This window comes from Ailuropoda melanoleuca, chromosome 18 (assembly GCF_002007445.2).
Source record: "Ailuropoda melanoleuca isolate Jingjing chromosome 18, ASM200744v2, whole genome shotgun sequence".
NCBI lineage: Eukaryota > Metazoa > Chordata > Mammalia > Carnivora > Ursidae > Ailuropoda > Ailuropoda melanoleuca.
In genome coordinates this window covers 29,724,575-29,749,027 of record NC_048235.1, presented here as the reverse complement: position 1 = coordinate 29,749,027, position 24,453 = coordinate 29,724,575, and the positions used below count along the sequence as shown (strand labels likewise).

At 37.4% G+C, this 24,453-nt stretch overlaps 1 protein-coding gene across 2 annotated transcripts in view; it reads left to right on the top strand.

Annotated features, from left to right (window-relative positions):
* Window positions 1-24,453, top strand: part of HOOK3 (hook microtubule tethering protein 3) — a 97,873-nt gene that overhangs the window by 17,872 nt on the left and 55,548 nt on the right. For both annotated transcript variants that reach the window (XM_034647667.1, XM_034647668.1), the window contains exons 3-6: window positions 11,184-11,256; window positions 13,895-13,945; window positions 15,478-15,610; window positions 20,046-20,113. In XM_034647667.1, the coding sequence (XP_034503558.1) occupies window positions 11,184-11,256; window positions 13,895-13,945; window positions 15,478-15,610; window positions 20,046-20,113 (325 nt within the window). The remainder of the gene's footprint in view (window positions 1-11,183; window positions 11,257-13,894; window positions 13,946-15,477; window positions 15,611-20,045; window positions 20,114-24,453) is intronic.

Sequence of the window (24,453 nt, the reverse complement as noted above, 5' to 3'; positions counted from 1 at the left end):
TTTTTTTTTTAATTCTAATAAGAAATGTTTACCAAACCTGGGGTCACTAAGATTTTTTTCTGTGTTTTCCTCTAGAAGTTTTATAGTTCCAGTGCTTACATTTAGGTCTGTGTTGAATTTTGAATTACTTTTTGCATATTATGGATTGACTTTTTTTTCTTTTTTTTTTGCAGTATTTATTAAAAAGATTCCTTTCCCATATTTTTAGGACTTTTGATTATGTTGATTTGCCTAGTGACCAGATAGACATCATCTATAGATGATTAGATTCTTGTTTAATTTTTACTATAAATCAGTCACCAAAAACGGTAAGATGTACTCTCTCCTTTTACATCTGTACATTAACGAATACAAAATGAAAACCTTTTTTTTCCCCTTATGTCTTAAGGGAACTGTGATTTTTTGTTTTGTTTTGTTTTAAGATTTTATTCATTTATTTGACAGAAAGAGAGAGAGTACAAGAAGTAGGCAGAGCAGCAGGCAGAGGGAGAAGCAGGTTCCTCCCACTCCCCTGAGCAGAGAGCCTGATGCGGGGCTCGATCCCAGCACCCTGGGATCATGACCTGAGCCAAAGGCAGACGCTTAACTGACTGAGCCACCCAGGTGCCCTGGGAACTGTGATTGTTAAACGAACTTTCTATTTTCAGCTTTTTGGTTTGAAGAAAATTAATATTGGTAAAAAAAAAATTAACAAAGCAGAATCCACTTCAGAGAGCACAGGATGTTTTAAATGAAATAGCAAGAATTTGAATTGGCTGTTTATGCTCTTAAGCCTGTGATTCTTGGTTAACCTGCAGTACTTGTGCCAAAAAACAATCAGCACTTTGCCTGATCCAACTTTGGCTCTGAAAGAAATCTGGTTTTCCCCTGACACTGGTTCTGCAGGCTTCTCAAGTGATGGCTGTTTTTTCTCCCACAGTCTTCAAGTACTGCTTAGCCCAGAGGTGGTACTCCTTAATGCTGCTCCCAGACCACTCTCCTTCATCTTCCCTGAAACTCTAGTTTTGAAGCTTATGACATCATCCACTACCCTTCATTGTTGTTGTCATCCCTTCTTGTTTCTCAACAACATTGGATCCTGGCACACTGTCGGCTCTTTCCAATACTACTCTTACCTGCATTCTTGTTGATTTGGATGTATACCTAGATGATCCTTCATATCCTTGCCTACCAGTTTCTTGAACTCCTCTCCACTGATCTTGTCTTCTACTAGATTTCAGGCACTCCTTCCCATGATCATACCCTGTATCTTATAATTACTGATAATGTGTAATCCCCACATAATCTCAGTTTTCTCATTACCACTGATTATCGTTTCCTGTCTTTCCATCTCCCATCCCATGGTATCAAGTCTTCAATAATTCTTTAATTCTCTAGTGCCGGTGGGATCTTAATACTGTCCACCTTTACTGTTCTTTCTTTCCTCTTATATAGCTAAAACTCCATGGTCAATCATAATTACTCCCCTGCATACACTTTTAGCTCCCCTGCTCCTCTCATATTGTATTCGTTTGACAAAACCGCAACTCTGGTTAAATCTAATGTCCTACCAGTTCTGCTTCTTACCTATGCAGCTGAACCGAGCTGGAAAAAAAAATGCAAACATGCTGATGGATCTCATTTTAAATGTCCCACCACAAAACTGCAGGTGTTACCTTATGGAATCCCACAATCATACTGTGTTTCCCTAGTGTTTCATTTCCCCCACTCTTCCAGATGACTATCTCACATTTTTCTCTCTTCAGACCTCAGGTACCACCTTCCCTATCTCTCTTATCTGATCACCTTACAAAGTAGATACATCCTACTTCTGAGGAAGTCGAAACAAATAAAACAATTTCCATAGAATCCCATGACTACATGTACCCACCCACCTGCCAGCATTAGTTTGACTTTGTCTTGCTACCTGTTATGATACATAGAGCTATAGGGTTGGTGGGGAAGGTTTCTATCTTAAAGTCAGTACTTGCACTTTGTATATTGCATCCCATTGCCTATCACCTACTCAAGATCATCACGTTACCAATTTGCCCCTCTTTCCTATATCATCAGTTTTCCCTTCTCTGCTGGATCATATCCACTAGCATGCAAGCAAATGGTTACTTCTTTTCTCTTTAAAAATACTTCTGATTTCAGGGTGCCTACATGGCTTAGTTGGTTAAGTGTCTGCCTTCAGCTCAGGTCATGATCCCAGGGTCCTGGGATCAAGTCCTGCGTCTGGCTCCTTGATCGGCGGGGAGCCTGCTGCTCCCCCTGCTTGTGCTTGCTCACACGCGCGCTCTCTCTCTCTCTCTCTCTCTGACAAATAAACAAAATCTTTAAAAAATAATAAAAATACTTTTGATCTCACTTCTGTCAGTCAATTTCTCCTCGCCTTTGAAGCAAAAACTTTTTTGAAGAATAGTCTGTACCCAGCTCTTTCGGATTCCTATCTTCCTGCTCTTTTAAATCCACTTTTAAGTCAGGAATTTTTTTTCCCCACCATTTTATTAAAATTGCACTTGTTAGGACTGCCAGTTATCTACATATTGCTGATTCTAATGACCCATTCTCAGTCCTTATCTGGACCTGGCAGCAGCATTCAAAGGACTTAATCTCCTTGTAACACTTTTATTAATTAATTTATTTTTTAAAGATTTTATTTATTTATTTGACAGAGATAGAGACAGCCAGCGAGAGAGGGAACACAAGCAGGGGGAGTGGGAGAGGAAGAAGCAGGCTCATAGCGGAGGAGCCTGATGTGGGGCTCGATCCCATAACGCTGGGATAACGCCCTGAGCCGAAGGCAGACGCTTAACCGCTGTGCCACCCAGGCGCCCCTCTTGTAACACTTTTAAAAATTTGGTTTCCAGGATACTGTTAGTCTCTGGATTTTTCTCCTGTGTCAACTGATGATCTGAATTTCCTTTGCTCATTTTTCCTCTTCTATCTTACTTCCTAATGCTGGAGTGCCTAAGGAGTCAGGTCTTGTTCCTCTCCTCTTTTCTGTTTGCATTCACTTACTGATGACTCATGGATTTAAACATCATCCATATCCTAATGACTCTCAAGTTTGTATCTACAGCATGAGTCTTTGCTTTGACCTCCAGACTTAACCTCGTTGTCTATTCAGTGTCTGCATTTGAGTCTAAAAGACCTCTCAGAGTTGTCATATCTAAAACTAAACTCCCTGTCTTCTACCTAAAACTCAGTCAAAAATCTCCTCATTTCAGTAGTTGGCATGTCCTTCCAGTTGCTCAAACCATAAAACCTTTCTTTTTTTTCCCCATCAGACATCAAATCTGCCAGGAAATCCTGATATTACTATACTTTTAAAATATATCTATAAAGTATATTTATATCTGTGCTTTAGCTCTGACTTCCAGTTTACAGAAAAGCACAGAGCCTAGAGGAACAAGTTACACTAAATCATGAGGAAACAATCAGGCAAATCCAGAAAGTGAGATATTTTACAGGACAATTGACCTAGCCTCCTCAACAAATCAATGCCATGAGAAAAAAGAAAGGGGGTAGACTATGCTAAACTAAAGAGCCTGAAGAGATGAGAAACAGTAACCAAATGCGTTGCATGGTTCTTCTTGGAAATCCTGCCATATGCAACAACTTGGATGAATCTGGAAGACGTTTATGCTTACTGAAATAAGCCAGTCACAGAAGGACAAATAGTGCATGACCCCACTTACATGACATATCTAAAATAATCAAATGCATGGAAACGGAGATTAGAATGATGGTTGCCAGGAGCTAGTAGTTGGGGCAAATGATGAGTTGCTATTCAGTAAATATGAAAGTTTCACTTATACAAGATGAGGAAGTCTAGGGTTCTGCTGTACAACATTGTGCCTATAGTTAATATTGTGCACTTAAAATTTTGTTGAGAGGGTAAATGTCATATTAAGTGTTCTTTCCACAATTTCAAAAACAAATGCATGATTTTTCTTGAATCTTGTTTGAACAAATCAACTATAGTAGACATTTAGAGGATGATATAGGAAATTTGAAAATAGGTTGAATATTAGATGGTATCTGGAGAGTGTGTTTTAGGTGTATATCAGAACTACAAAAAAGTGGCTTATTAGAGATGTGTAGTGGAGTCTTTAGGAGTAAAATGTCAAAATCTAATATGGAGCAGGTATGGCCGAATGTTCTCTCTGATTGGCATGTGGTTGTTCACCATGATATTTTACTTCTCGGTATGTTTGGAAAAGTTTTTTTAAAGGTTTATTTATTTGAGAGAGAGAGCATGCGTGAGCAGAGGGAGAGGCAGAGGGATGTGGACAGAATCCTCAAGCCGACTCTCTGCTGAGCACAGAGCACAGCATGGGGCTTGATCCAGGACCCTGAGATCATGACCTGAGCCAAAACCAAGGATGCTTAACCAACTGAGCCATCCAGGTGCCCCTGGAAAAGTTTTATGATAAGAATTGTTACTTTTCCTGCTACAACATCAGCCGCCATCATCTCTTGCCTTTATCATGTTAATAATTTCCGGATGAGGGTGTTTCTGTATTTGGCTGCCCACAGCCTTATGTGAACCCAGCAGCCAGAGTGATTTTTTAGTAAGTGAGATTTTCTGCTTAGAACTCTACATTGGTACCCCATTTCACTCAGGATAAAAACCAGAGTACTCAACAATAGTATATCCTAAGTGATCTGGACTACTTGTTACCATTCTGGTACCTTGTTTGTTGAATGAATGAATGTGGATTTATTTTGACTTTGAAATTAAAAGAAAACAGCTTCTATCATTTATCTTTTGTCTCCAAGAATAGTTCACCACCACTCATTTTCCATCAACAATTTCCCTGATACCAGCTGGATGTCCTGCGGTTCAGTTCTGACGCTAACTTTTGAGTTGGTGCAGACTCCACAAGTTAAGGCCTCAGTCCCACAAAATTGCCCCAACTTCACACGCCAGGTGGATGTGCAGTCCTCAGCTCAGCCACACTTCTTCCTGGCCAACGACAGATTCAGGAGTTTCTGTGAACTCCTGTCCACCCCCAGCGCTTTCAGTAATTTTCAAGAATGACACAAAACTCAGGAAAGCTTTATACTTACGATTATAATTTCATTATGAAGAGTATAATCCAAGAACAGTCAAATGAAAGAGATGCATCGTGCAAGGTATGGGGCTGTGGGCAGCACAGAGCTCACAGCTTCCATGCTCTTTCCGAGCATGCTACCCTCCAGCACATCAGTGTGTTCACCAACTTAGAAACTCCCTGAACCCTGCTGCTTAGGACTTTTATTTGGGGTTTCATGCCATAGATGTGATTGAAATTGTGAACTCAACCTCCAGCCCCTTTCTTTCTGGAGGTCGAAGTGGGACTGAAAGTTCCAGTCCTCAGTCGTGTGGTTTGTTTTTTGGAACCAGCCTCCATCCTGAAGCTATCTAGATTCATCCACGATGTATCACCTCATTAGCATAAACTCAGTTGGTCAGAAAGCACTCATTATAAATTACAAAGGACATTCCTGTCACTTAGGAGATTCTAAGGGTTTTAGGAGCTCAGTGCCAGGAACCAGGGACGAAGACCAGATATGTTTTTTATTATACCGCAACCACATATTGATTGAAAGACTAAAAGCAGAAGTAGTAAGTTATGCCTCTAAGTGCCATTAGTCTTAGCTTTCAGAGTTTAAGAAAGGGAGACAAAGAAAATAGACCAACAGAGAGAGAATGAAGGTCAAGCTGTGGACTGGTGGAAAGCTTCTTAATTGGATACTTTTCTTTTTTTAGTACCCTGAGTTGCTGGTTCTTGGCTTAAAGCCTATCCCTTATGTGCCTTTATTGCTTAATTTAATGTAGTAGGGGCTAAGCATAATTTGCTATATTTTTGTTGTCATTATAGATGTGAAAATTATTATAGCTAACTCTTGAATACACATTTAATGGCAGGGGACCAAAATGATTGTTTTGGGTAATTGAAAGATAATTAGAAAACAGACCTAAGAATCAACGTATCTAAAAAGAAATAAGGTTTGTAATAAAAATGCCATATTAAGAGATGGAACCAAAATATAGTGTTGGTTTTGGACCCATCTTAATTTGGCTGAGTTCAATAAGAATATTATAGTGCTTAAATAATTTTAGCAGTACAAATGAAATTTAATGTGTTTATTTTTGTGAAGGCAATTAAGTGCAGGCAGATAATATATTTCTGAAATTATGTTGCAGATTAAAGTTAATGAGCCTTTTTTTTTTTTAAGTTTAAGCTAGGACCAGTTTATAAATTATAGTCAAATAGATGTGTTACTGGAAAAATCTAAGGAAATGGTTTTGTATGTTTCATAGTTTCTATTTGTTTGTTTTTCTTAGCAAGAGTCAGCTAAAGATAGCTTCTTACTCATGAAGAACACTCCAGTAAGATTATCAGTTGTTATTTACGTGTCTGTGCAGAACTATGATCTGTTGCCTTTATATTGTTTGGTCATAGCCTGAGAGCATTAATTAAGAGGTACTTAGAAAATGTTGCTGAAATTGTAAACTACTTGTAGAAACAGAGTTATGGCTAGATGCCTACATATTGAATCAAAGTTTATTACTAGGACAAGTCACATTGTATGTAAGAAGACTGTGAGACTACTATTGTTGCTGTGTTCTGCCCAGGTAGTAGATTGGAAGTTTATCGATAGCTTAAAAGTACCTCCACTTTCCAAATGTATTTCAGTCTGCAGATATTTATTGAGAACCTGCTATGTGTCAGATATCAGGTATTGGGAATGAGTGAATGAGGACAGAACAGATTCCTGCCCTAAATGAACATAGAGTGTCATGAACCATGTTGGTCCCTCTCTCCTTGTGACCTAGTTTATTCAGCTTAAAGGAGATAATGAGCCACAGGACCTTAGTATTGTTTGCTCGAGCCAGTCTTGTGTTGAACTTTCCTGATCTGTTTTAACAAAAATGATTCTACTGCCAACTCTGCCACTTAATTATCTGGTTGAACTTGGGAAAATTACTTGATTTCTGAGTCTGATATTCCTTATTGGTAACAGGGATAGTAACACCTCCCTTGCAATCTCATTGTGAATGTAAAGTGCCTGATTCAGTGCCTAGTATATTATTATTGGTGCTTAGCAGTGGTTTTTGTTGTCTTCCCTCCCTAGCTCGATGATTCTGAGATTTTGATTTGGTGATCTTTTAAGAAATAAGCAAGCTGTATTATAGTGTTTGATTTGCAATATTTTATTCAGGTATTTGAGTTCTTTTACCTATAAGTATTGTTCTAAATTGCAAATTAAGTATCCTAGGAGTTCGTGGAGTATTTTATTTCTTAGACATTTTTAAAATTAATTTGAAAGTAAATGCTGCCCCCAACATGGGGCTTGAACACATGACCCCAAGATCAAGAAGTCAGATGCTTTACTGACTGAACCAGCCAGGCGCACCTTCTTAGACATTTTAAAGCATTCTTTTTTATAAATTTATGAGCTTGCTGGTGAAGTTTAAGTATTTTTTACTTGTGTGACCCTGAATTGCCCCTTAGCTAGTAAGTTCAGCGCCTTTGGCTTTGAGTAATAATCATCTGCCACATAGCACCAAACTCAGATAGCTGGCCTTATGCATCTTTTTTGGTTGGAAAGACTAATACTTGATTGGCTTTTTAGATTATTCAAGTATCAAAAAATAGTGAATATTTTCTAATTGCTGAATTATTTTTATAATGATTCATTAGTATTTTAGTAAAATTCACTCAATTGTTGCTTTTCTTTGCATTATCTATTTTTACAAGAGGTTTTAAGGAAGAAGGATACTTTCTGGGGTGGTCTGCCCATTTTATAACAGTCACTTTCTCTGAAAATTCACCCTTACCATGCCAACTATGGTCATTGTTCCCCCTAAAGTTGTGTCTGACCTACTTGCAAGCTTCTATCCTTTTGGTCACATATAAGTTGGATTGGGGATGAAAAACAAACTCTATCTGGATTATTTGGAATGATCTGGGAATTTAGAATTGGGACTGAATGATGGCTTTATTTTCAAATAAAGAACTAAAGTGTTGAAGACTTGGAACTTGTCTGCAGCTATCGTCAGCGTTGTATATGGAGAAAAAGCAAAAAGTCAGTCTGCAGAGAGGATGGTATAGATGGGCAGAAACAAAGACGAAAGTCAGAAGGAGCATACTGTCTGGGTTTCTAACAGCTTTCAGGTCTTTATTCTAGTACTTTGTGAGGCCCAGTTATCCTTCAATACCATAACATACCTCAGTGATCTTCCAATAAGTTTCTCTTTTTTGTGCAAGGTTGCTCAAGTTTCTCTTACTTAATTTTTATTGTTCTTTTGTTGAACTTCTAAAAAAGCTAGATTAAGCTTAAAAATAAAATGGGTGTGAATATCCACATGTAGAAGAATGAATTTAGACCCCTCCCTCATACCATACACAAATGGGTCATAGACCTAAGTGTAAGGACTAAAACTATAGAACTCTTACAAAGTAAAAGGACAACTCATGGAATGTGAGAAATTATTTACGTGTTTTATGTCTGAGAAGGCTTTTTTTCTTGAATACTAAGGGGAAACAAAACCCAAACCCAAAAGCAGTTCTTAGAACTCAATAATAAAAGGATAACCCAATTTTTAAACAGGCAAAGACTGAATAGACTTTTCTCCAAAGAGAGTATACAAATGGCTAACGCTCAGCATGATTAGTCATCAAGGAAATGTAAATCAAAACCACAGTGACATACCACTTCACATCCACTAGGATGGCTGTAATTAACAGAACAGAAAGTAACAAGTGGTGGCAAGGCTGTGGAGAAGTTGGAACTAACATACATTGCTGGTGGGAATGTGAAGTGGTGTAGCTACTTTGGAAAACAGTTTGGCCTTGCTTCAAATGTTAAACACAGAGTTACAGTGGGACCCAGAAGTTCCACTCCTGAACATATACCCACAAGAAACATGTCCACACAGAACTGGTGCATAAATGTTCAAAGCATCATTATTCATAATAGCTAAAAGTAGAAACGACCCAAATGCACATCAGCTGATGCATGGATAACCAAAATGTATTATATCCATAAATGGAATATTGTTGAATCATAAAAAAGAAACGATGTAATACATACTACAATATGAATGAATCCGAAAACCATCCTAAATGAAAGAAGCCAGACACAAAAGACCACAAGGTGTATGATTTCATTTGTATGAAATGTCCAGAATAGGCAAACCCGTGGAGACAGAAAGGCGAGTAATTCCCAGGGGCTGGAGAGAGAGAGGGAAGTGGGCAGTGATGGGTAATAGATAAAGGGTTTCTTTTTGGGAAGATGAAAATGTCCTAACATCATATTTAGATCATGGTTATGGTCATACAATTCTGTGAATGTACTAAAATCCATTGCATTGTATACTTGAAATGGATGAATCATATGGTATATAAATTATATCCCAATAAAGCTATTTTTGAAAGCTATATGGCTCCAAAATAACAGGCTCCAAAAATAATTATGAAATAATAAAATAAATAAATAAATAGTAGATTTCTAGAAGTGACTTAGTTGTAACTGCTTTTTTCATAAATTTTATACCTAAATACATTTTTCTTTTTTAACAGTGACATTGAAAATTGTAAGTAGCATGTTACTTCATTTAAAAATATGAACAAAACTTTGTGCTGATTATATCAGTTTGAGTGACAATTTAAGTTGAAATGTAGTTTTTTTTCCTAACATATTTCTCTCATTGCCATTATGTTTTTGGGGTGAATGGAGACAGTTGTGGTGTTGTGGAAAGATCTCTGGACTTAGCACTTGCTAAAGCAGGACAAACATAGGTGTTCAATCTGTGGTCTTGAATAAATAATGTCTTAGAGCATTGGTTTCAAAAACTTTAAAATGAGGATCATGCTGGGCTAAAAAATTTTTTTTTCCTTCCTATTTGTAGTAGTTTGGGGAGGTTTTCCTAAGAAAAATAAGTATAGGTATATTCATAGGTGTTTCAATTTGTCCACACCAATATTACCTTAGATTTTAAGCATTTTGCAAACAGTGTCCATCTTGTCTAATGCTTAGTATTACATGTGATGAAATAGGTTCTTAGTCTATACTATTTTTTTTTTTAAAGATTTTATTTATTTGACACAGAGACAGCCAGTGAGAGAGGGAACACACGCAGGGAGAGTGGGAGAGGAAGAAGCAGGCTCCTAGTGGAGAAGCCCGGTGTGGGGATCGATCCCAGAACGCTGGGATCACGCCCTGAGCCGAAGGCAGACGCTTAAGGACTGCGCCACCCAGGCGCCCCCTTAGTCTATACTATTTATTTACTTATTTATTTTCACTCTCTATTATTTAAAAATTGAGATTTTGGGTCACCTAGGTGGCACAGTCAGTTAAGCATCTGACTCTTGGTTTTGGCTCAGGTCATGAGCTCAGATTTGTGAAATCAAGCCCCATGTTGGGCTCTGCACTGAACACGGAGTCTGCTTAAGACCGTCTCTCCCTCTGCCTCTTCCCCCTCCCCCGCCGCATATTTATGCGCGCTCGCTCTCTCTCTCTCTCTCTCAAATACTTAAAAGAAATTGAAAAATTTTTAAAGATTTTATTTATTTATTTGACAGCACAAGCAGAGGGAGCAGGAGAGGGAGAAGCAGGCTCCCCACTGAGCGGGGAGCCCCATGTGGGACTCCATCCCAGGACCCTGGGATCACGACCTGAGCCAAAGTCAGACATTTAACCAACTGAGCCCCCAGCAACCCAGAAATTGAAATTTTAATAGCATTATTGGTGACTTTCAAAGTGTTAGTTGATGGAGATTATTGAAATATTAACTGAAAGGCTTATGTTAACCTTTTTCTTGATACATTTCTTTTGTCTTGAAAATTGTGTCATCAATTTTGACTGGTTTTAGATATTATTGTATCTAAAAATTATGTTAATTCCAGGGTAGCTTATTCATCTATAGTTTGTTTTTAAAACTGTGTCAATTGTATGTTATCATTTTCACTTTTTAGTTTGTTTTTGATAATATATATATATGTTTTATGAAAGTGCCGATAACAGGTTGATTTTAGAGAAATCTACTATAATTGCATCCAGTCTCCAGACTGAGTTACTTAGTGGCAAATATGTGGTAAATATATTTTTATGTTGCAGTTAAGTGAAATTATGGGATAGGTTTCAGGGTTTTTTTTAAGCTTGATAGCTGCATGATTAATATGCTAGCTTTTTCTTATTTGCAGAGATCCTGCATATTTTGATGAAAATTGGCTAAACAGAATCAAAACCGAAGTAGGAGATAATTGGAGGCTAAAGGTATTTTCTTTTTATTTTCCGTCTGTTAAATAGTCTTTTAGTTGTGTGTATGTAATATTTGTTGAACTTTGATCGGATGTGTTCAGTGAGCTTTAGAAACCTAGATTGCCTCTAGTGAAATAATCCAGAATTAAAGATTGGAGGTAAGCTGAAGTTGCTCACAAAGATACACATATAGTGTAAGTCAGTGAGACACAGTGACTGCGGGCATGGACTCTAGAGCCAGAGTGCCTGTGTTCGTATCACAAGTCTGTCATCTGCTGTCTGGGCAAGCCTTCTAATCATTCTGTACCTCAAATCCCCATTTGTAAAATGAGGACTGTAATAGGACCTACCTCACAGAAATAAATGAGTGAGTATATACAACGTACTTAGGATAGTGCATATGTAATGTTAGTTGCTAGTGTTATTAATGAGAAAATATTGGTCATTGTTAACTGAGCCCAGAACACTAAGAGAATGAAGTATTTTCATTTCTTTCCTAGTAGCCTTAAATTCCAGTATTTCTCAGGCTTCTTTGAGAAACCCACAATAAGAAACAGAGTTTACATTGCAGCTAAACATATGCACCTAAACATATGCGCGTACAGAGTTGAACAAGTTTTTTTCCCTTATTCTAGGCACTGATGTTTTGGTTTTGAAAAAATATTAGTTGCAACCCACTAAATTATTTTAACTTTATATTTTGAAATAATTCTAGATTCACAGGGGGATGCAAAAAAAAATGTACAGAGAAGTTCTGTGTACCTTTCACCCAGTTTCCCCAGTGGTTACATCTTGCATAACTATAATACAATATCAAAACTAAGGAACTGACATTGGTACAAGCCAGTTCATTTGGGTTTTACCAGTTTTACATATGCCCTTTTGTCTCTGTGTGTACGGTTCTGTGTAGCTCTAGTGATAATGTGGTTTCCTATAATGCTCACCACAATGAAGACACAGAGTTGTTCCATCTATGCAAGACTCCACGATGCTGCCTTTATGACCACGTTCACACCAACACTCCTCACCCTATTCCCTGGAAACCACTAATTTGTTCTCCATCTCTATAATTTTGTTACACTAAATTGATTTTTATGACTCAGTGATGATCATTACTGCAAGTTTGGAAAGCTCTAGAACCATTTCTCTTTGACTCAGAAATGCAAATGAGTAAGCATGTGAAATCCCTGGACTTGAGATATGTTAAGCTTGGCTTGTCTTTATATTTCTTCCATAAAACACATATTCGATGAAAAATAGTCATTGGTTGCTTAAATATTGGGTCTGCCAAAATTTAATTCCTTTTGTTTAAATCCTTTGTTTACTAAGCTAGAGTGAATGGACACTGGTTTAAGCTACTATTTTAATTTCTAAATACTCTTTCAAGAATAGGCAATTAAATGACTTACACAAATATATATATTTGTATTATATATTATACAAATATGTATTATATATATATAATACACATATATTATATATATAATACACATATATTATATATATATATATATATATATAATATATGTGTATATATATTTTTTTTTTTTAGAGAAAGAGAGGGGCAGAGGGAGAGAGAGAATCCTAAGCAGGCTCCACGCCCAGTGCAGAGCCCAATGTGGGGCTTGATCTCACAACTCTGAGTTCATGACCTGAGCCGAAACCAGGTGTCATTCACTCAACTGACTAAGCCAAACAGGCACGCCTAAGTGATTACTTTTTAATGTTATAACACGTGTAAAGCAATTCTGGATATTTAAAATAATGCTACTAATCAATTTGTGTTTGCTTGCTGTCTTGACTAAAGAGAGAGTTACATACCCCACCTTCCGTGCACACAACACACATGTAAAATGCACACTGTCTCCAGTGTCATGAGTGTGGCAGAGACAGTAGTATAGAGAAGGGGGGAAACTGCACACCCAGAGTGGAGCCCAAGATGGGGCCCAAACCCACAACTCTTGAGATCAAGACCTGAGCTAAGATCAAGAGTCAGATGCCCAACCAAGCCCCCAGGATGCCTTTTATACCACAACTATCTTGCAGTGCTGTTACAGTAGCATTTCAAGACATAATAGTATTTTTTTAACCATATGGCTCCTAAATATTTACTTTGGTGCTTAACTAAAGTAACAATAGTCTTTTCTGACAGTGGAGAGAATTTGGAGACATTATACTTAGGTTACTTTAAGAGATTTCCAGTTTTTGTCAGTGTAATCATAACGTTGAAAATTTTACATGATTGGAAACAGTTTTTTTTATAAATCTCTTGAGATCACATAAATTAAGCTATTGATAGTCCTTTTTTGATGATTATGGTAATTCACATATACTGTTGAATTTTATTTTTTATATTTATTTATGGTTAATAGAACAATTGGTTCAGGAATTTTTTTTTTTTTTTCAAGACTTTATCTCAGAGTGAGCAAGCATGAGGAGGGGGCGGGGGAGAGGGAGAAAGAAAGAAAAGCAGGCTCCCTGATTAAGCCCCAGTGATGTGGGGCTTAATCCTAGGACGCTGAGATCATGACCTGAGCCAAGGCAGATGCTTAACCAATTGAGCCACCCAGGCGCCCCCAGAAAATTTTTATGTTAAATTATATTTTGATCTGTTCTTGCCTTTTACCCAGTTGTTTTATCTCTTTCTAAACAGATAAGCAATTTAAAGAAAATTTTAAAGGGAATCCTGGATTATAATCATGAGGTAAGGACTTTTTCTCACTCTGCTTAGAAGTATTACTATAGGATAATTTAATTTTATAGTAGTTTCACGGAAAGGAAAATTTAGCTCAAAATTAGTAATCCATTTATCTTCCATTATATGGTTTTTAGGATGTTGGTTCAAACAACTGTTTATTAGGTAGTTTGTAAATGTTCTTTTTCACTATAATATGGATAGTTTGTAGATGATTATTAATTTATGTACTTTCTTTTCTGCCATCTGTTAACTCTCCTTTTCTTCCCTTGTGAAGGTGGTTTAGAATCCAGGTGTTATTATAGCCAACTCTCTTGCTTACTTTAGTTTTTTTCCTTGGCAAACCCCCATCCCTAGATAAACTCAATTTATCCTCTGAGTCTGCATCAGAATAGTCAAGGCATAGCTTGGGGGAAAAATCAGGCAGTGGAACTAGTTTTACTTTAAATTTCATGATCACAAATATCAAATGGACACAGCATAGCCTGGAAGCCTGTGTTATTTTCTTACTGTTTTTCCCCAGAAGTTTACCTGTATTTATACCTACATGTATACTTACATCATTTATCTTCACAACTCAGTAAGTGATCCTGCTGTCCACCCTATTACTCAAGCCCAAAACCTATAAATAATTCTGTAGTCCTTCCTTCTTTTGATGATCATCATAAGACCTACTGGTTAAATCTCCAAAATACAGCTTTTTCTGTCTCTAGTGCTACCACCTTATTCGAAGCTATCATTAGCTCTCGCCTAGATTTCTAGTCTGACTGGTAAGCCTGATTTCACCCTTGTCCCTCTACAGTCTATTTTTAGTCTTCACTCTAAATCCAGAATGATTTTTAAAAATAAAAGTCTGATTATGCCACTCTTCTCAGTCTTTTATGGTTTCCTGTTGTATTGAGAATCAGATTCATACCTGTTACCATGAGCCACCAGACACTGCATGACCTCTTTAACCTGTTCCCCCATAACACTAGAGCCATATTCATCCTGCTTCTGTGCTTTTAGGATTTTCTTTTTTCACTATATGCTTATTAGACAGGGACCTAACCATTTTTCTGCATATATTTCATTTCATTTGGGGCCAATTTCCCCATAAAGGAATCCTCCATTCTCCTTCCTAATATAGGTGTTTGGCTATCAGCATTTTGGAGTCAAATGGAGTGAATATGTTTGGGGGAATCTTACTGTTGGGGCATGAACCTATATTTAATCTCCCCTTTTTCTGGTGCCCCCTTGTTCAGAACCTCTCTGGCTCTACTTTGAACTTCAAAGAATTTGTCTTTCTAGGGGTGGTGAAGGGGTCAAAGTTTTCAGTTTCTTTGGTCAGTGTACATACATACCAGATTGGGGTCTGAGTTGTGGTGATGGAGGTTATCATGATTTAGGTATGGGAGGTAAAAATAGAAATTGGGAGTGAAACTGACATAATAGCTCTGTCCTTAGCAATGAGTTTCTGGTGCTGACAAACTAATCTGTATCAGATATTTTATATAAATATAAAATGTAAATGCAGTTCTAATTCTTTTGTCCCCATTCAGATTTTAGGACAGCAAATTAATGACTTTACCCTTCCTGATGTGAATCTGATTGGTGAACATTCTGATGCGGCAGAGCTTGGAAGGATGCTTCAACTCATCTTAGGCTGTGCTGTGAACTGTGAACAGAAGCAAGGTAATTTATATGATGTTAGCGTATGCATTTAAAATAAGGAAAGTAATACATGTTGTATATATTATACATAAATCACCAGTACAAACAATAACATCTTCGTAAGGCCACCCTCAAACAATGCCATTTTCTTTTTTTTTTTCCTCCTAAGTAGGCTCCACATCCAACATGGGGCTCAAACTCGTGACTCTGAGAGCTCAAGAGTTGTGCGCTTTACCAGATGAGCCAGCGAGGTGCCCCAAACAATGCCATTTCCCACAGTTTTTCTGGTACTTTGTTTGCAAGTGAAAGAGTTTTGCAATTTAGAATAAATTTGATCCTGATGATATTCTTTCCCTGTAAGCAAGACTGCATAGTTCTTTGAGTGGATTATTTTTAACTACACTGAATGTGATGAAATTTACTGTTAATTGGACACAGTCCAACTAAATTAATATCAGTAATGAGAAGGTTAAACTGGATCAGTTCAGCTCTGGGAACTTAAAATTGGATACTTTAGAATTGTGAATATGAAGGATTTATTTCACAAAATTTACTGAACTCATGCATTATGCTGGGGCTAGGAGCACAGTGCTAGACAGAACAGACGNGTTCTTTGAGTGGATTATTTTTAACTACACTGAATGTGATGAAATTTACTGTTAATTGGACACAGTCCAACTAAATTAATATCAGTAATGAGAAGGTTAAACTGGATCAGTTCAGCTCTGGGAACTTAAAATTGGATACTTTAGATTGTGAATATGAAGGATTTATTTCACAAAATTTACTGAACTCATGCATTATGCTGGGGCTAGGAGCACAGTGCTAGACAGAACAGACGTGGCACCTGCCCCTGTGGAACTGTTAGGTGAGAGGAGGGTAGGGCAGTAAGCAGTGCCACACACAACTGTGTGATCTGAGTGGTGGTGAGTGCTGTGAAGGTAAAGTGTAATGAGGGGCCAGTGCAGGCATGGGCGGGGAAGTTATTTAAGCAGAGATGTGGAGGAGGATGGACTAAGAGTAATCTGAATAGTAGGAACTGAATGTCAGAAAAAGGTTACCTTTGAGAGACTTAGGAAAACCACAAGTAGAATTAGAGAATAGTGAGGACGGGATGAAGGGCGATGAAACAGAAGGGTAGACAGGGACCACTCTAAACAATGATGACCCAGGATTTACTATTATACTAGACTATGACTTTCATAGAAGATGGATTTTTTTTTTTAAGCCCAAAGGTTTTTTTCTTATTCCTTCTACCTTACCCCTGGTGACACAAAATAGATTTTTATTTGACTTACACGTTTCAATTGTTCTTGTGACAAGTTTAATAATGGTCAACATTGTTTTCTTGAAGCTATGACTAGTATTTGGTCTGTGATCTGAGAGTTTTTTCTAACAATGTATTTATTTCTCTTTGTCCCCATTCCTTTTAGATTTTAGCATGCATGCTCATATAGTAAGTTTTAGTTTGTTTATTCAGTTCAACTCAAGAATTAAAATAGAATTTTCTACGTTTGTGAGTTTTGTATATTACTAAAATAATCGAAATGCTTTTTGTCAAAGGTTAGAAGATTGGTATAAATAAGATTCAAGACACATTAAATCTCTAAGTAGATGCTTTGATTTTAAAAGGTGTACGAAAATGTATTTAATATTATTCACTGAATTCAGATAATGACTCTTACGTGTTTATTCTGTTAAGAGATTCATCAACTCTTGGAAGCATATAGCTGTTAAGAGTTGGCTAATTGTATTTACCACAGGGTAAAAATAGGAGAACACAAGGATGTTACCTATATCCATAGTCCTATGGAAAATCAGAGAATCATAATATTTATCCAGCTTCTCACACAGACCAAGTTTCTCCTGTAACACCTAGATTCAGTTTCTCCCCCGAAATTGTATATAAATGATGAAAACTTTAACAGGGTTTTAACATCATATTTATCCAGAGGGCATTCTCTGTTTTCAGAAACATAGTTGAGAACTAAGAATCAAAGTAAATGAATTTCTGAGTTCAGTATTACTTGTCACTGCACATTTATGATGTATAACGTGAGGCTTACTAAAGTGGATCTTCCATTTGCTACCTGACTGACACTGAACTAGGCATTCAGCCGCTGTTTCTTCATCTGCAGAATGAGGATGCAAAACCTGGTGGTCGTGAGGAGTAAATGAAATTGTATGTGCGTATTTCCTTTGTAATCCGTAAAGCACTATACAAATAAAAAAGGCCTTATGTTTAGATGAGTTTTTCAGTTACTAGAAGTAAGGAGTGATTGCTCGGAACATTGACCTAGCATACATTTTTTTTGGCCATCTGACTTCTCAAATTGGGGAAAATAAATGGTGCTACAATTGAAAAAGCAAAGATTAGTAGTAGGAGCACACTAATAATATTTACTGAGTGTCTCTCTTCTGCCTAGTACTCTACTAGGTACTAACGATAAAAAATACTTTTTACACATTAGGAAAACTAAGTATTCTATGACTTGCTCAGGATTTCTGGTTTCTGAAAGGCTAGGCAAGGACAACAATCCATGTCTCTCCATGTTTAAACATCATATTCTTTATACTAATCTGTAAATTCTGGCTCTGAAAGCTAAGTTTTCAAGATAATCTCGCTGACTGAGCACACCTCATTCTCAGCACTGCCTCATAGATCTGCACCCAATAATCATATATATTTGTATTTTGGACACTAAAGATTTGTAGGGTTTTTGTTTCATTTTTGTTTCTGTTTTTGCTTTTCAAAGATTGTACATTAACATAGTTCTCATCATCATTTTATCATGTAGCATTTTACGGTGTTCGCGGGGAAGGGCCTTGACGTGGCAACACCGCTTCTTAACTAACGCTTCCCCTCTCACACCTAACTAACTTCCTAACTTCCCTGTTCGCACTGTTTATTTTCTTCACTTCCAATAGGCTGTCATTAAATTTTCCTTCCCCATTATCAATGCCACTGCTTTTTCTTTTCCATGTTCACAGTCTTTTATTTCAAGGGCTGTTTAGTCATCCTAGCTTTGCCATTTTCTCCAGAGCCTTGGGATTCTGTGTTTGGTACCTCTGAGCAGAATATCTAAAAACACTACTTTGTGTTCCAAGACTTACAGGATGCTCCTTGTTAACAGAACAGAACAAAAAATTGAGCTTGAAATAAAGGATTTTTTTTTTTTCAAATAGTGGTCCTGATACATTCTTACTGTTGTCCTAAGAAATGCCTTTGATATAAGTGTGTTGTGTATATTTGTATGTGTCACCACACGTTTGATTGGGTACAAGTATCCTTAGAATAACACTTGCTTAAAAATATGTTTTTGATTAACGAAAAGCTTTGGCATTAACAACTGGAATGTCAGAATGTCATAATTTAGTAGTGCTGCCAAAATACTTTGGTTTATTTTAATGAGTTATCCATCACGCAAAGCATTATACAGCTTGGCATTCCAAATTCATGCGTCTCTTACAAAGGTCACTTGAACAATTTCATCATGCAATATTTGAAGTGCTGAGACAAGTTTTTGGTGTATGTATGGAGAAGTTTCTTTAGATGTATAGAGAGAGAGGCAGGTTGAGGCTAAAATTCCCTAATTACTTTACTCTTCTAAATGTTTCTTATTTAAGACATATTTACCATATTTGTTAGAACCCAGCTGACCTGTTGATATTTTTTGTTTGTTTTGTTCAATACCACTTTGTCTGTTCATTGTTGAATTTGCAAATAAGGAAAACTATTTCTAGGGCTTTTTTAGAAGGCAAGAAATTATCTTTTCCTACTGACAGCTAAGAAATCCTTCTCTTTTCTTGGTAGTGGTGAGGGTAAGTAAGTTGGACGAAGTTGGTATTTTAGCCTATTAGTGATGTGTACATTTTAAAGCCCAGGGTTATGCAATATTTGTTTAATTATGGTATCACTTTCTATCTTCATTTTAATTCTTTGTCCTATGCAGCGCTGAGGTTTATTAAGATTTTTCTATTCTGTAGTAGAAAGTATTAAGGTGGGAATTGTACATGATGCAATGCTTTGATGTCACACAAGAATAAAGCACAGACACCAGAGTTTTTTTTAACCTGTGACAAAGTATAATGTGAAAGACAGATAATTTAAAAATTTTTAGGAATAGTAATAAGGAGTTCTTTCCGTCCTGGCTTTAGGCTTTACCATTTCATTGTCTTACATTCCTAAGAGACTGTATTCCTGTGACCTTTACCTGTAGCCTCAACTTTGTAAGTAATGGTGATGTTGGGGGGGGGGGTTATCTTAAGGAAAGAGAAATACTGTGATTTTCGGCCTTTACTTTACCTGTGATGCATGTATTTAACCACTTACGAAGAATTCCTGGGAAGAATGAAAACATAGAAGACTACTTAAAAGAATTCATGAAGTGTGAGCCTTTACTCCTTGAGCATCTTTAACTTGAACAGTGACATTCCAGATTGTTCTTGTTTTCAGAGTACATCCAAGCCATTATGATGATGGAGGAATCTGTTCAACATGTTGTCATGACAGCCATTCAAGAGGTATGTTGGAGCTTTATGCTTACTGTTTGTGATAAATTAAAGGAGCAAACTGGAACTTAAACAGTAGACGTAGAAATTTTAAAAAGAGATTCTCCTCATTTTTTGAGAATTTTTTTTTGCACTTATGATATAGCTTGCCTCATTTTTATTAAAAAAATCATACATTTAAATTTCTCATTTGTATTTAAATCTCACACATTTGTCTTGTAGGTATAGCTATTCAGTAACTACTCCTAATTTTTAAAAATGCCCCGGTGAACTAGAAATAGTAGACTAATTCCTAAAGCCATTATAAATACATATCTTAAACTAGCAGTCTACCTTACACTTAATTATTGGTTTCTTGTTTGGCAGAAAGTGGGTCTTCCAACTCCAACCATACCCCAAGCTATTTCTAGACAAATATTTATACTGAAACTGTAGGGGAGGAAAAATCTTTTTCTTCTGCCTATCCAAGTTCTCTCAGCTGAGACCTCTGTATCAAAGGACAGATTAACAAGAAAAAGGATACAGATGTATTTAATATAAGTTTTACATGACATAGAGACCTTCTTAAGGAAATGAAGACCAAAGAGGTGTTTATTTTTTATTTTATTTTTTCAAAGAAGGGTTTAAACCTGAGTGTTTTGGTGCTAGGTTTGATGAAGAGTGAGAATCATGGAAAAATGTGATAGGACAAACAAGGATTTGAGCTAAGAGTAGTAACCTGGTAGAAACAGCAGGTCCTGTTGATTCAGAATTCTTTCAGAATCCCTCTTAATCTTCGGAGAAAAGGATGCTTCTTTCCTTTGAGTATAGGGAGGGCACCTCTCACATGAGGCTTTTATGACCTGCTTCAGTAGAAGACAGAAAATCCTTCCTGTACCTGCTATTTCGGCAGTTCCTTCAGCTTGAAGTATTCAGTGTGCCAAGGTACCATATTTTGGGGTAGCAGGCCTTGAACTCCATCAAATGTGAAACATAAAACTATAAAAGTAAAAATAAAATGTAGATTAATAACCAGTTGATCTCAGGATGTGAGAATTTTTTAATCATGAAAGCAATGGAACAAACCGTTAGGGGTATTAGAGGACAATGTAGGACTTGAACATGCAACTGACAGAGAAAAAAATACAAAAGACAACATGAAAAATGCTAAGTGCAAATTAAGTTAAGTTGTGGGTTTTTTTTAAATAAATCCAGGCGTTCCCACTACCCCCTCAGGGTTCTGATTTACAGAACTCAGGAATGATGACAGTATTATTATAGCAAAAGAATACAAACTGGAACCAGCTCCCCCCACCCCAAAAATGCATACAGTGAGGTCTAGAAGGTCCCAAATGCAAAGTTTCTGTTGTTCCCTCTCCATGGAATCAAGACTTATCACGCTCCCAGCACATTACTGTGTGGCAGTTCCAAAGTACTGCCAACTGGGGAGGCTCACCTGAGTTTTCATGTCCAGAGTTTTTATTGAGGTTTCATTATGTAGGTATGATTGATTGTCTCAGTGACCATGGGGTTGAATGCAGTTTCCGGCTCTCCTCCTCCCCCTCCCCCCCAGAAATCAGGCTGATTATCAAGTGGCTCAAAGACCCAGTCCTCTGATACTTGGCTGGTTTTTCTGGCATGGCCAGCCCCCAATTTGAGCCATCCAACTTTTTTTTTTTTTTTTTTAAGATTTTATTTATTTATGTGACAGAGAGACAGTCAGCGAGAGGGAACACAGCAGGGGAGTGGGAGAGGAAGAAGCAGGCTGAGTCATCCAACTTTTTAGCTTACACTACCTAGGGGCCCACAAATAACAAAGATACTCTTATCAGTAAGGAAATTCCAGAGATTGAGAGGCTGCTTGCCAGTAACAGGACAAAGGCCAGCCAAATTCCTTACTATACAGGACCTTTCAAAAAAGCAAAGCTTTTAAAAGATGGTCAGTTTGTCAGCTCTGATGGTAGGAAGATAAACTGGTACATCTTTTTAAAAATATTATACTCTTTTATATCATATGAGATATTAGGTCATGAGTGTTAAAATGTCAAAATAATGATCTCTCAAGCAAGGTGGTAGAAGTTATTTTGCTCTTAAGTGGTCCTGGATTCTGCTGTGTAGTCATCAGGGACCTAGCTTTCTTGTTTCTTATTTAGTCTGCCATCCTTAATGTGTGTTTCCCACTTAGTGGCTCAGCTGTGGCTTCTCAAGTTCAGCTATCACATTCCATTTCCAGCCACCGGAAAGGACTGGAGGAAGAGTTAGCCACTTCCTCTAAATAAACTTTCAGCAGTTTTCACCCATATTAGCCAGATATTACTCACGTAGCCACACAGCGAAACCGTGGGAAATGTGGTCTTTATTCCAGGTAGTCAGAAAACCAGCCAAAATATGAGAAGTCTGTTACTAAGCAAAAGTAGGAAAAAGACTAAGGGGCCACTAACAGTTCTGCCTTACTATAATTGATCCGTAATTCGGTTTTTAGGAATTTATCCTAAGGACATCTGAAATACAGAGATACATAATAGTAATAGTAATGGCAGACAATTATCTCAAACCTACAATGTGCTAGGTAGTGCTGGTACTTACTAAACACGTTATGTCTATTAACTCATTTAAAATTCTCTATAGTTATAGTTAATGCTACTGAAATGTAGACTTAAAATTGTTAAAATGGCAAATTTTATGTTCTATATATTTTACCAAAATTTAAAAAAATGAAAATTTAATATTTTGAGGTATAGGCTGTTATTGTCCCCATTTTATAAAAGGGGAAACTGAAGCATACATAGTATGAGTATCCTCGAGTTCACACAAAAAGTAGTGGCAGAGTTAGAATTCAGGTCTAAGCAGTCTGGGTTCAGAGCCCACGCCTGGACCATTTATTGTTTATTTCAGCATTATTTTCTAGTACTGAAACATTAGAAGTAACCTGACTGCCCAGCAATTGGGGCACAGATAGATAAATAAATTATGGTAGAATGATATATTGGCATATTGGATAGCATTTAAGTATATTTTTGAAAAATATATAACAGTATGCGTAAGGCTTATTAGGGAAACCAAGCACATGAGCAGTATAATCCCATTTCTGTTAAAAATAGAAATTAAGATGAGTGAAAATGACAAAATGTTAGCCATCTCCAAATGGTTGGATGTTCTATGCTCTTGTGTATTTGCCAATTTTTCTAAAATTACAAGTTTGTAATTATAATCAGGAATATTTTTAAAATTAAAATCTGTGACCAAATGATTTTTAATTCTGTGAATCTAGCCCAAGGAATTATTTAAAAATTCAGACCAAGATTGGGCACAACAGTGTTTCTCAAACTGTTTTATATAATTTTTTTTTAAAGATTTTATTTATTTATTCGACAGAGAGAGAGAGACAGCCAGCGAGAGAGGGAACAGAAGCAGGGGGAGTGGGAGAGGAAGAAGCAGGCTCATAGCAGAGGAGCCTGATGTGGGGCTTGATTCCATAACGCCAGGATCACGCCCTGAGCCGAAGGCAGATGCTTAACCGCTGTGCCACCCAGGCGCCCCTATATAATTTTTTTGAAGTTTGTTTATTTAAGTTAATCTCTACTAGACCCAGTGTGGGGCTTGAACTCACAACCCCAAGATCAAGAATCACATGCTCTTCCTACTGAGCCAGCTAGGAACCTCCAAACTATTTTATATTAATAGAAATACGACAACAGCGTGCATCCATTGGGAAGCAAGTGTTTAAATTAGGGTACCTCCATCTCGTGGAATATTATATAGCTGATACTGATTTGTTTTAAAAACTTTTTCTTAGGGGGCGCCTGGCTGGTGCAGTTGGCTGAGCATCTGACTCTTGGTTTTGTCTCAAGGTCCTGAGACATGACACAACCTGAGACAAAACCAAGGGGGGTGTGTGTGTGTGTGTGTGTGTGTGTGTGTCCCCCCCTCCGTGAGGCTCTGTGTTCAGTGTGGAGTCTGCTTTAAGACTCTCTCTCCCTCGGGGCGCCTGGGTGGCACAGCGGTTGAGCGTCTGCTTTCAGCTCAGGGTGTGATCCCGGCATTCTGGGATCGAGCCCCACATCAGGCTCCTCCGCTATGAGCCTGCTTCTTCCTCTCCCACTCCCCCTGCTTGTGTTCCCTCTCTCGCTGGCTGTCTCTATCTCTGTTGAATAAATAAATAAAATCTTTAAAAAAAAGACTCTCTTTCCCTCTCCCTTTGCACACCCCCCTCCCCCCACACACACGTTCTCGTTCTCTAAAATAATAAAGCTTTAAAAAAATACAAGTTATCAAGTGAGGGACACCTGGGTGGCTCAGTCGGTTAAGCGTCTGCCTTGGGCTCATGTCATGATCCCAGGGTCCTGGGATCGAGCCCCATGTTGGGTTCCCTG